A 14164-nucleotide genomic window follows, 5' to 3' on the forward strand; every position below is an offset into this window, starting at 1 on the left:
AACTTTTAGGCTTAAATTAGGTGCAATAGTTATCTGTACACATGATCTATTCTTCTGTATATTACTTGATTGACTTCATATTCAACATATTTGTGTCTGTGTCCTTTTGTTTCAACAAGACCGCCATTTACAAACTACAAAGCTTTTCGGAGCACACATTTTAAAATATGTACATCACACTTATGGGAACAATTTATTGAACGGGCTGTGAAGTAAATGTACAAACATAGCCGTATGTGTGTGTGTGTGTGTGTGTGTGTGTGTGTGTGTGTGTGTGTGTGTGTTTGTGTGCATGCATGTAAATAGCAGTTTTTTTTACATTCACAGTTGCAGAGGAAAGGTGGTTTGGGAGAGAGAGCATATTGGCCATACCACCACTGATAGAAACATGACAAACATTGAGAATTTCATGATAATTTCCCGACCCACCGAATCGGATTTATTACTAATACTCTCTTGCTCTCTCACACACACACACACACACACACACACACGCACACACACGCACACACACACACACACACACACACACGCACACACACACACACACACGTAGCATGTGGTCTACGAGCGGCAGCAGCCGACTGTCCTCATTTCTTTGTCGACGTAGTCCTGCAGCTGAAACTTTGGCTCATCAGGCTCCTTCATGGTCCTGTGCTTCAGTTCTCTATCAGATAGACAAAGTGTAAACATGAGGCTACGCTACCTCTGCTACCAGCAGATGGCGACAGAGCATGGCAGTATACAAAATCACTTTTCACGATTGTGACTAAAGCTACGTTCAGACTGCCGGCATTAGTGTCCCAATTCAAAAAAAATTTTGTTCTTATGTAACTCAATTGTGTTTCTTTTTTCATGGCAGTTTGAAGCCAAGTCACATGGAATCTGACCTCTATCAATTGCCAATTTGGTTCACTTTCATATGTGGTCTTAATCGATACAGGTCTGGTCTAGTCTTTTGCAATGCGACCTCATTCTTAACCGTCTTTTCAGAATCCCTGCGACTTCAAGTGACTTTTACATCACTAGCCATTAGTCACTCACTTCCACACTGAGGTGGGGGGGGGTGAATTTTTTTGTACCAGGCTAGTTTTTATTCTATTGGAGGTTAAAATGTATGAATTATTAGGGGCGTGGCATCTTGAGTGACAGCTAGCCGCTGGCCCTAACTTCGCCTCGGAGGTATACGTCAGCTAGATGGGCGTATCTCTCTCCCCAACTTCACATCAATGCCCTTTTTTGGTAAGAGGAAATGAGTCAAAATCTGACAAGATTGCGACGCGCATAGGCCAGGACGATTGGATGCGGTTGGAATAACTGAGATCAGCCCGGATGCTACATCCATTTTATATACCATCTATGGTTGCACCTCGCTGTGGGTTTGCGTAGACAGAAAGTCGGGCTCAACGGACAGAAAATAGATTGTTATCAGTCACGTAATGTTTGTCGAGAAAGCAAATACGCATTTTTTAATTAGCTAATTAGAACTGGCTGAATAGTGATTAAATGACCTCTGTGTATAATATTAATAAAGACACTTGGACTATCTTTCAACATTACAAAAACCAAGCAACATACAGCAAACCATATTGAAATGGGACAATTAAAGCACATTATTTGATTGACAGAGGAGCAGTGATGGAAAAACAAACTAAAGAACTGAAAAGTTGTTCATGTGAGCCACCAGGAAAGTGATGGTCAGATAGTGTGTGTCTGCAGTGTGCCAGACTGTCATGCTATATTAGGCAACACCCGACCATGGCAGCCTGTTACCATAACGAGGCTATAAATGGAACTCCTATACAAACTGTCCGACAGCACACAATAAATTGGAGGCACACGGCTAAAGTAGCATCATCAGTTGAATAATATTGGAGGTGTGTTGTCGTTACTGATCTCACTAACAGCCCAATGGGTAATTTGCGTCACTGTGAATTTGAATTGCATTTTACATTATTGCCTTAGGGAGCAAATGCAAATGTACATCATGTAAGAAAATAACTCTTAAAGAGGACCTATGATACCTTTTGTCTATAAACGTTGTTATAATGATTTATAGTCATGTTTAACCATACTAGCTTATCAAATAATGACGTACATGCATTTAGACGTATTCCCTGCTGACCGTCTGGGGTGGCTGTGCAGAGCACTAAACACTAGGGCAGCCGGTCGAGAAATCGCGGAGAAGCACAAAGCCGAGTGTGGTGAGAGACTGCTGTGCTCGCTCAGATGAGAGGAAGAGTTTCCTGAAAATCTACATGGTTTTTTGTGATGTGATTCGTGTCAGGTTGCTCTATAGCAGTTTTTAACAAGAAATTAAGACCAGAAAAGTAGTATAATAGGAGATCTTTAATGCCTCTCCTCTCGCCTGAAATGACTGGTCTTGCCTTATTTTTTACAATAGCATAGGCCTCTCTCGGCTTTTAAAATCTGTCCATATGCCGTAGGTGTAGCAGAAGTCCCCCATCTGCACCTGCCCTCCATTAGCGCTGCAGAGTCGTTTGGAACCCCGACACATAAAAGACCTTGAATGGCTTCACACAAAAATGTAATGCCTGTGCTCCAGTAGGGAGAGAGAATGATTTTTACACTTTTCTCAGGGTTGGAGCAGTATACAGTCGGTCCTCATCCATGCAGCTGATTGGGCCATTGTTCCCTTTTGTGAAGGTTTTTCGTGCTTTTTACGCTTATGGCTCGGTTTGATATTTCCCAGCAGATATAAACTGTGTGACAGGAGGCATTGCCCTTTTCCTTCAACTGTTATATCAATTGATTTTTTCCCCTTCTATAATGCAGCTATTTAAACTTTTCTTCAAACTGAATGTTGAGCAACTTTCCCCCTTAAGACCAAAATGTACCTTCAGGTGTTTATTGGACTAAACCTTGTCTGTTTTTGTGTCTGCATATTTCTCCTCTACAACCACCTGTTGGACTGTTGAAGTGTTCATATGTTGTTAATTGTCTGATGTATGCTTTTGTTCTTAAACACATGCCAAACATGCATTTTTAAGACCTGTACATATTATTTTTTGATTTATTAAATGAAAAAAGGCTGTATCCAAAATCTGTTCGGTAGAAACTTCGGACACTAATATGTTTAAAAAAATTTTAATTAAAAGATTTGAACTGTGGCTTTACCCGACATCTAGATTTTAGTTTTTGAGAAGAGTTGCAAATGCACGCATAATTAGGTAGATATCGCAACATTCAAATACGTATTGAAAGATTACAGAATTAATTATACTACAAATAATACTTGTTTTAATGTAAATAAGCAATGAGCAAAGTGACATGATAATATCTCTAAGTTACAATTTGTGTCCCTTTGCATCTGCCATGTTTCGCCTTGAAAATGTTTTCAATGTTTCTATTGTTGTCATTTCTTATTGCGGTTTCACACTGTGGTGTTGAGTGTGTGTGACTCACTTGGCCACTGCAGTGAAGGCCAGCTCCACATTCAGTCCGGATTTTGCGCTCGTCTCCATGAAGGGCACTCCAAACTCCTGCACAGAGAGACAGAGGAACATCTGTGCCTAGGTGTGTGTGTGTGTGTGGACACTTTGCTCTCACATGTTCTTGTTCATTAGGACAAAATGCCCTCATGCTGACAATGAGATGAGTTTTCATGATAGATTAAGTTTGGGAGTTTGCGTTTTATTGCGCTCGAGTTTAAAGTCCCTGGGAAGAATGAGAGGGTTGCTGATCAATACCAATAAACAATGACGTTGAGGGGTGCTCAGAAATCTGGATCCCCTCTTTGTCTTAATTTAGAGGAAAGAAAAGGAACAGTATTTGTTCGATAAAATATGCTCCCAGTTTGTGTGTGTGTGTGTGTGTGTGTGTGTGTGTGTGTGTGTGCGTGTCTGTACTTGTCAATATTCCCGCTGTGTGTGTGTGTGTGTCTGCCTTGACAGCTGCAGCACTTCTGCCACGCTTCTCCCTACACCACTTTGTGTTAACTCTAAAACGCATCTCAGAGCTTATGTGAGCGAAGTGGCGTGGAAAATTAAGCTGGCAGGCACCCGTCATTAATTTCAAACAATAACAACATTACGTGCCTCCGCGAATACCTAATTACAGACACTAATCAAGACACATCGGCTATACATGGTGGGGAGTTAAACGTGTCAATGTGACTGTGTGGCCACAGCATACTGTATGTTTTATCATGTGTCAAATTGCATGTGGAGTATGTGTGTCGTGTGTATTACGAAGCTAACCTTTGCCAGTTTCTCTCCCTCCTCTCGCTTCACCGCCCTGTCATGATTTGAGTCGGCCTGGAACACATTGGACACAGAGTCAGAAATAGCAGCAAGCGTCCCAAGTCCTGTCACACAGTGTCCAGAGAATGCTACATGCTAATGAAGGAATTGGTGTTTGAAACATATATATGTACATACAATAACTCCAAATCAACTTTTACTCCCTTATGGTAAAAGAAAAAGAAAGAGTATACCTGCCTGTTACTTTTTCTTGTTTGTCACCAGCCCTCCTTTAACCCTCTTTGCACTTTTTAGTTTGGTTCTCATTTCTAAACAAACTCTCCTGACAAAGAAATGAATGCTTATTCTTCAGGACGCCAGTGCTTAACACCTTTCTCACCACAAGCAACTCTGTTCACATAACACATCGCCATTTGATACATTCACCGGTTATGGAAAATGCAGTTTTTCATGTTTTTTTTAACACTAATATGGGTCTAGAGACTCCCAAAGTAAGAGAAATCCCTCTCCTCTTTTGTCCACCTCCGCCTTTCTGAAAACCCCAGTCAGATTTCTCTCCCCTTATGATGTCATTAGCCCCTAAAACTAATTGGCAGCTGATTCAATCCGGCAGTTAGATTCCTGATCAGTCAGAGCACACTGGGTTTTTTTTAAAAGGCGGGGCTTAAATAGACAGCCTCTACAACGTACCGTTCCAGACAGAGGCTGAAAAGAGGTGATTCAGCAATGGCACTGTGAGAAATACTGTACAAAGGATTTTCTGGACACTACACCACAAAATCAGTTTCTAGTAGGGCTGTCAAATTAACGCGTTAATTTTGATTAATTAATCACTGAAAAATTAACGCGATTAAAAAAATGTACGCAGATTAATCGCACTTCTATAATGCCCTTTGACCCGGTGCAAAAGTGGTGCGGAGCTGCACCTGTAGCTCGCCGGGCCAGGCGCGTGGGTTAAAGGGAGAAAGGTAAAGAGAGAAGCAGGGGAAAGGGGCCGACTCGAGGGCTCTATGGACGGTTTATGGGATGCATGAAGGTAGGAAGACATCTTACTTAATTCTCCGCAGTGTCCGTGCATTATTGATTTAGTGGGTGCAACAATGTAGGCTAGGTTCAAAACAGTAGGCCTATCTCTCAATCTTCCTCCAATTTTGTTTGCTAGCTGTCTAGCACCCGCCGTGTGTGTGTGTGTGTGTGTGTGTGTGTGTGTGTGTGTGTGTGTCAATATTTTTGCCTATGAGTAGGCTACGAAATGGTGTCTGTTGTGGGAGATGGAAAGTCGTAATTTTGTCTGCTTGTTTTTTTTGAGAAAATTCAGCGCTAGTTCATGTATAAAGCTGGCTGAGGGGAGGAGACAGAAGTTACGAGAGACGGAGAGCGAGCGGGCGCGCGCGAGAGAGAGAGAGACAGAGAAACAAACTGTAGTAGGCTATACAGCTGTTTACAAACAGGTATAAAAGTGTCATATAAGTATGCGATTAATTTAGATTAATTAATCACAGAGCCTGTAATTAATTAGATTAATTTTTTTAATCGCTTGACAGCCCTAGTTTCTAGTAGAAACCCAAATAACAATGTTGAACCTGACAATGAGCATAATATGTGACCTTTAACATTGAATGTTGAAGAAGGATTAGTCCAGCTTTAATACATTGAACTTATCAACACTTCAAAAAGGCCAATCTGGTGAAATGATAATAACCACTCGTAAAAAAAACATTTGCGACTTTTGTGAAAGCGTGAAAGAAATTCATTTGTCTACAATGTATAGCAAGTAATTATATTTCCCTACTTCCAGAAACATCCATAAATCCATCATTGCACTGTGGCCATTCCCCCATCCATCATTCCCCCCCCCCATCCCCCTTCCCTCCCTCTATGAATCCATCTGTCCATCCATCCACCTCCCAGTGTTGGCAGAGAGGGCTCACCTTGTTGCCCAGCAGCATGACGACCACATCCTGCTGGGCGTACTCGTGGATCTCTGTCAGCCAGGCCTGGAGACGGAACGATAGAACGGAGGAGAGGAGAAAAAGAAAAGAGGAGGGAAGGAAATTAATGGGAATGGTGGCAGTAGGAGAGGGAGAGGAGGGGATGGAGAGAGGGCGCAGAGGAGATAGATAGAGGCACAGAGAAAGAGAGGGAGACAAAGGACAAAAGATTCATTTATTAATCACGGGCTGCAGTTTATCTTCTCCCCCTGCATTTCTATCCATTCATCTTCTTCCAACTACAGGTTTGCTCTCTGTTACCTGGCAAGGTTAAAAAGCGCTTAGTGTCTTTCATGCTCCAAATTCTCTACTCACATGCACTTTCCCCAGAGATTTCATTATCAGTTCACTTTATCATGCATGCAGCACACATGGGAACAGACACTCAAACGTTCACACCTGGAAGTCTGCTTCTAGTGTCCTTCCTGAGTTCACACCAGATGTGAGAATGATTCATTGTGTTGTTTTTAAACAGGTTTGGTTCTCTTTCACACCTATCATTTCCTCAGGTCCTAAATCAGTTGGTGAAGTAAAGAGAAATGCAGCGGCATACGTCACGTGAGAACATTCTTGTCTCTCATTGATCAGATGTTTCTGGGGTGGGAGCAATATCGATGTTCCTGAACTGCCCAACAATTTGTCGAAATCTCAATGTGGGAAAACTACAGGAAGTAGATAGTTTTCCTCATCCCATAATGCATAGCATAGCATAGCATAGCATATAGGCTATGCTACGGGAGCTTGTTGGGTCGGACTCAGTCCGCTCGTGTTCTCATCACACACAAACTGCAACAGAGGTTTGTTTGGAAGAGTTCAGAGAACACCTCTTCAACAAGGTCTTGGTACGCTTGTTTGGTATACGCTTTTGGTGCAGACTCCAGTGCCTTAACTGCAAACACAAATCGCAGAAAAGGTGGAAAGGAATCGGAGTTTAGCCTAATCGAACCAAACCCAACAGGTGTGAAAGACAACTAGCTTAACCCCCAACCCCATCAGACAACTTTCACTAAGCCTTAAGACCAGCTATATCCCTGAGCAGCTGAACAACCAACTAACACATGCTGATGAAAGAAGAATCTGTCCTTCCAGATCTTATTAGTATTGGGCAAGTCCTTCTTCACTATCAGCTATAAAATGGTGATTTTCTCCACAGAAAACAAAAACACAAAAAAAGTAGTTGACAATATTCCAGTACGTTGTTATTAGGTAACACAGGTTCATATTGTTCATTAACTTAGCAATGCCTAATCCCTAAAGTGTATTCTATATATTATATAATACTTTATAATACAATCCATATTAATCTGCAATTTTTCCATCTCAGTACTGTGCAATTAAAACACTTAATCAAATTAAATCTAAAACCAAAAACTGCCAAAATTGCCAAAAAGATCAATAAAAAAGATTGAAAATAAAATGGTCTGGATTGCTGTGCTAGATGTAGACTGTATTTTAACTTCCCCCTTGTCCTGCCAAAATGAATTCCAGCCAGAGCACAACTTTAAGTGTAAAAGCCTCTATAGTGGAACACTTAAACCTCCAACTGTAATCCAGAATAATAAAATCCATTAAACATTGCACCTGCTTAACACAGTTAAAGATAGAAAAAAAAAGTTACCGGGCAGAGAACATGAGAGGAAAATACAAGCTGGTTTCAACAGAATGCACTTCTTATTTATCTATGTAAATCCAATCTCCCACAGGACATGCACATGTAGTTTAACAGTGTGCCTGGGTCTGGTAATGATGACCATCTTTAAATAGTAAAATAGGATTAGAAATGCAGGCTGAAATAACCGACTTTAAAATCAAGTAGCGTCCCTTCTTTCATGTTTCTAATTAGCGCATATGATTATGGAAATAATTTCAGTCGTGGTAATTACTTTCCCGGAATCGTCTGTGTAGATAGATACTGTGTGTGGGTCGGCTTTTGTGAATGTGACTTAATCCAAATATAATGTCACTTTCCAACATTTATACCTTAAGAATTCGCAAAATAATTACATTTCTTGGCAGTAAAATCAATTGTAAGACGGTAAAGATACTAAATCCTGAGCTATGGGATCACACAGGATTTGTATTAACTTTCCAGCTGGTCTTATTTCTGGTTCACAGGATATCGTGAAGGACGGTTGGGGCATTCTGAAATCCTGCCATGAAGCCTGGATGAGAGCGGGCGGGGAGGATGGGGGGGGGAAAGGTGTAACGCAATGGAGAGCTTATGCAACGGTGAAGTCAGCGTTCAAGTGCAGTTCAAGGTTGTTTCAAAACACCTCCACTGGCAGAGAAAAGAGAACAGGGAAGGTTAGGCTGTTGTGACACGCGAGGGGGAAAAGAACATTTCATTAGTATTGCAGTGTAATGAAGGAAGCTGGGAAATAGATGTCCTTCGCAAAAATAATATTCCGATTTTTCTGAAAAGTATTAAATCATGCTGTCTTTCCTCGAGACCATGGGACCACATGGGCTTCTTTGCGAGAATGTTAATTAACAGTTAGTCCAGCTGAAAAAGAGTTGTATACAATGCAACACATCTCTTGCTTTTTGTAAAGGCTGGAAATAGAACTGGTCTGGTGAAAGTGTACTACTTTGGTACCGAGCAGCAACAGCTTGGGATCGCATAGAACTGTTGTGCAACTTGCCCCTTCATTTGTTCCTTGTGTTTTTCCAAGGTGGAATGGAGCCAAACTAGACATTTAACAATTCAAAGAATTCTTCAAAATCAAAGTGTCAGGAACTCTTGATCCTGAGACTTGAATCATTTAGCTAGCAAACCTAAATAAAAGGGGATCTCGCTTCAAATGTATTTCTCCAAAGCTGTATTTTACATCTCTATGTGCCTACCCATTGTGAACAAGTCTCTGGTTGAAATCTGCTCTTTAAACCTGCTTTCTCATAGGTATTACTTTAAAAATCATATTTGCTCTATTATTAACCATGCCCCTTACATATTTTTTAATTTAAATTTTTTTTTTTTTTTTACAATTCTGGATTTTCTTTGAGTCTCATTTGAAATGTGTATTTATCCCCAAGATTGCTGACATGAAATCTATTAATCTCTTACAGGAATTTCCTAATTTGCCCCAGAGGGGCCGCTAACATCAATAAGCACATATTGATTGCTTCTGACTGGACATGAGCGGAGATCAATACATTTCATTGCTATCGAATGAAACAGCGAGAGAAAGGTCAGGTCTCTCTCTAAGACACACACACACACACACACACACACACACACACACACACACACACACACACACACACACACACACACACACACACACACACACACACACACACACACACACACACACACACACACACACACACACACACACACACACACACACACACACACACACACACACACACACACACACACACACACACACACACACACTTCCTCCATCCTCTGTTCATATCTCCTAGTGCAGTAATCCCTCCACTACAAGTTTACAGTATTGGTCTGGGGGTTTACATCACTTCATTACACAGAGATTAATGTACCGAGCCCTCACCTAGCGGCCCCGACCCTCGACAACACGCCAAACTGCCAATTACTCACACAGCTTTGAAATATCTTGGCAGCCTGTGGGAGGATTAGAGACAACCCGGCTTTTGAACTGAAAGTGATCAAACTTCAAAAGGACTCGCAGTCGACCGCTGAGTGTCAGAGATCATACAGTATGAGGGAGCATGGGGGGGGGGGGACGACACGTGTGTGTTGCTGTACATGATGTGATGGCTTGGGACATGCAGTCAGATGTACAGCTTTGGTGCAGCTTTGCGTCAAAAAAAGGCATCCTGAATGTCCTACCTGTGGGCTTGTAAAAGGGAACACTGCAGTTACATCATGTTGTCATCAGTGTGTTCATTTTTACCTGCCGCTGGCAAAAAGATTTGCTCAGCCTGTTGGTCTGGACACTCTCCATTGAAGCTCATTAACGATGTCGGAAATGTCTGACTTACCAATCAAATCGTTCTATCCGATATGGACGGGCCAGAGCCCCATGTATGGTGCTCTGAGGCAGACGTAACCGGATGACGACAGTGCTGTGTGAATGCACCATCGAAGCCGTGCTAGTAAACAAAGATGGATGTGGATACGTTGTTTGAGTTTGAGACGGCTTTGGCCTCGACACGATTTGGAAGACAGCACTCAAATCTTTCATTAGCAATAAAGAAGAATTTCCTGTTTTGCCGACCGACCACGGCAAAAGTATAATTTAACAGTTAGCCCACTGTTCACCCACTGGATTTTCAGGCTATGTGAAAGGTGCTTTCCATGAACAAATATTTCCTTTCTCATACTGCTCTTACTTCACACTATTATGAAAATAGCTGTAAATCAACCCTGACTCTCTGTGTGTGTGTGTGTGTGTGTGTGTGTGTGTGTGTGTGTGGGGGGGGGGGGGGGGGTGTGGGTATGTTTGAGGAAGTTGTGGTCAGTTGAGGGCTGGGTCTTTGGGTGTGGGAACACACAAAAATAAAGGATATTTAGAAAGAGATTAGTCCCGATTTGGTGAGAACTAAGACCAACACAGCTCTGCAGGTAAGCAACATTTTACAATTTACATTTAACGTCTTATACACAAACATATTCCCCTTGTGAACACATCAGTACTTATTTGGGGATTCTGGCGGTCTAATCATTTGAGTTGTGATGGTGTTTAATAATATAAGAATATTTCCATGTTTATTGAAGTGTGCATTATGTTCTCCCGAGAGAAGAAATAACAATATTCCTCTTAATGAAATCTAATACAACCATGGCTACATAAGTACTTGTTCACTTTACTTGTATTACTTGTATACTTAGCTCATGGTGGCTTAAGTAATCAAACATAACGCTATTGCATGGCAGTATAAAGAACATTACAGTGTTTGCTGACTACATGGCTATTCTCCAATTACGTTATTGTTTCAATAGCTTAGCATTTTAGCTCAAAGCTTATATTTGTTTAAGTGCTTTTTACAATGCTTAAAAAACTCAATAATGGGTGTTAAAGCAGTAGTAATCACGTTTGGGAAACATTTGCAACTCATTTGAGAAGTTGGGGTTAGACAACTCCTGTTCCTCTTTTTAAAATGTTGACATCCTGACCTCCCTACCACACAGTCTTCTCACTTCCCACATTTCTCTTCACAGGTTTTCGAATTATTTTTTTAAATCTCACAACACAAGGTCTCACCCTTTCAGACACCATGAATAAATGTCCCACCGCTATTAAAGGCACTGCCGGCCCAGCATGCGCTAATGGCGGCTATGCTAAGTGTGGCCAGATGAGAGAAAAGGTGTCCGACAGACAAGGACCTGGACAATACACAGCACACAGCCAGGAGACCAGAGAGCTACCTTTCTCCACCTCTCATGTGAGCTCTGGTTCCCATCAGCGGCGGTGGTCAGCCGACTTTTCCAGGTGTGGGACCTCCACCACCGTTACTGTGAAGAAGAACAAGAAGGAACCGCAGCCCCCTCAGCGTAGCATATCCCTCCTCAGACCTCACAAAGCATCCAACTCGTCAACTAATCGCAACTCTTGCCCCCCAATCGGGGTCTTCCGTTCACCAATCCATCCATCTTCCTCTTCTACATCATCATCCTCAACCTGTTCCTGCTCTTCACCTCCTCCGGTCCCGACATCCCTCATCACGGGCCACGACCCTCTAGGCTGGAAGTTGCATCCAAAGTCCAGCTCCACCTCCCCAAGGGCTCGAAATAACAGGCTGTCTCTGCAAATACCACTCCCAGTAATTTTTCCTGAACCTATGCGTTGTCCTTCGACTAACTCTCAACTAGACTATTCGCCCATTCCAGAACATTCCGCAAAAATCATCAACCCCCGACCCAAACCATCCCGTAGGCACTCGGACTCCTCAGCCTTCCTCAGATCTCTGGCGACCCGGCCTGTGGTGACACTTGAGGAGCTCCGTGCTGTCCATCTCTACCCACTCACCCTCCCAGATGAGTCTGATGAGTCTGATGAGGTGTTTGGCCTGGGTAAAGAAGACGAAGTGAAGGCGACCGCTCGGCCACGCAAAATACCACCGCCCATTCCAGAGAAAACTCCCGCGACCAGACAAATAGCTCAAGTGATTGCGCAATCACACCAATGCTGTCGGCCATACACTGTTGAGACTAAGGAAGAAGTAATTTACACCAGTGTCATAAAGCCAAAACCGAAAGATTCACGCCAGACTGAAGACCAAGGAAGCCTGCATGGGAGAAAAAGTGGTAACACCCTACAGTACACTCCCTGCCAGCAGCAACCCTGCATCCTACACTCTCGATAATGCAACGTGATTGTGTCTTGTGGTTAAGAGCCTCCCTGCCTGGTAAATGTCTACAAACCGAATCCCAAGTTCTTAAAGGTCACATATTATGCTCTATTTTCAGGTTGACACATTGTAATTCAGGTTTCTACTGCAAACTGTTATCATGGTGTTGTGCCCCCCAAAAAACGTTATATTTCTCACAGTGCCTTTGCTGAATTTCCTCTCTTCTGCCATTGGAAGGGGAGGGTAATCTGACTGGGGTTTAGCACACAGGTTTTCAGAAAGGTGAAAAAAAAAGATAAATTTTTTTTTTTTTAAATCATTATTATTTGGGAGTCCCTAGACACACCATGGACCCAAATTAATGTTGGAAAAAAACCTGGAAGAGCGCATTTTGCATATTAGGTGACCGCTAAGAAAGAAAAAGTTGTCTGAAGCCAAAATACTTTTTTTAAACACCTCAAAACGTTGCACTAGGTGTGTAAAGTTGTTGGCGTTCTCATTACACAAACAGTCAATTAAAAAGACGATGCACAACAACATGACCTTGAAAGTTTTGAAGATGATCTAATTGCAGATGCCTGAGTGCCTATCATCCTAATTAGCTTTTGATTGATTTTTCTCCGTCACATACTGGGAGGAAAATAGGGGCTTGAAGGTGTCGGTCAATAGTAATAGCATTTTCCTCTGTTTCAGTGGCGCTGTGTGTGGATACCAACTGTGACAGAGAGAGGTAAACTCCACGCTTTCCCTGGCTGAGGAGAACCGAGACGCAAACAACCTCCCAACCCCATTTACTACTAGGAACAGCCTTACAGATTGTGTTACACGTACTGAATGTCCCTTAGATGGAACACCATGGCATAATTGTCTCATTTGAGGTTTATTACTCAAAGGTCTTTTCTGGCCGCCCTCTTACATACTTTGCCTGATGTTTTTACGTCTCCACCGTATATTTTAGTTGAATGTATGCTGTTAATATGTCGGCTTCTGATCTTGGTGAAGGTTAAAGGCGTGTTTTGCGTAAAATGCTACGTGGTGTGTAGAATATAATGAACACGTTGCAAAATCCTGCTGGTCGTTTATAGAGATAATAAATCACAACATGTCCCTTTAACACACTGTTGTACGTATGATGTATATGGAGTTACCTGTACTGTGCGTGATATTTGCCAGATGTGCCGTGGGTTACTTGCGACAACAGATATTATATTATTTGAATTAAAACTAATACATATGAACATTGATGTACTGTTTTCTGTAAATTAATGGATAAGTTAATCATGGTTCGTAAGTCTGATGGTTTGCACCTTTTTACATTTATATCATTAGCTTAATTCAATGCTGTTAATAGGGATTTTTTTAACTGAATGTCAAACATAAAGGAAAACCAACTTTAGGCTACTTACTTTAAAATACTTTCGATCCCAGCCCTTATAGTACACTCTCCATGTGTGTCTAGAAATAGGATAACTTTGATTTACAAATATTGTGAAGAAGTCATGCTTGTATTGTTTGTTCCTACTAGCCATTCCCATGGTCTGATGTCTCCGACAGCCTGCCTCCAGATGAATTTTCTGCTGCTATGCTCCACTGCAGGCTGTGCTTATTACATACAATGCAATACCTGGGTCAATCTTGGCGTTTTGCCTGACAGATGCCCAAACACCCTCA

The 14164-nt window shown here is 42.0% G+C and overlaps 1 protein-coding gene across 1 annotated transcript in view; it reads right to left on the reverse strand.

The window, feature by feature from the left end:
- Positions 1–564: 564 nt before the first annotated feature.
- The window catches only part of rab26 (RAB26, member RAS oncogene family), a gene marked incomplete at both ends in the record, with an annotated part of 75982 nt that continues 62382 nt past the window's right edge, over positions 565–14164 (reverse strand). The window contains 4 exons of the mRNA XM_080048790.1: positions 565–667; positions 3427–3503; positions 4221–4277; positions 6155–6220. Of these exons, the coding sequence (XP_079904916.1) occupies positions 565–667; positions 3427–3503; positions 4221–4277; positions 6155–6220 (303 nt within the window). The remainder of the gene's footprint in view (positions 668–3426; positions 3504–4220; positions 4278–6154; positions 6221–14164) is intronic.

The sequence above is a fragment of the Ammodytes marinus genome (genome assembly GCF_949987685.1).
Source record: "Ammodytes marinus genome assembly, chromosome: 20".
NCBI classification, from domain to species: domain Eukaryota; kingdom Metazoa; phylum Chordata; class Actinopteri; order Uranoscopiformes; family Ammodytidae; genus Ammodytes; species Ammodytes marinus.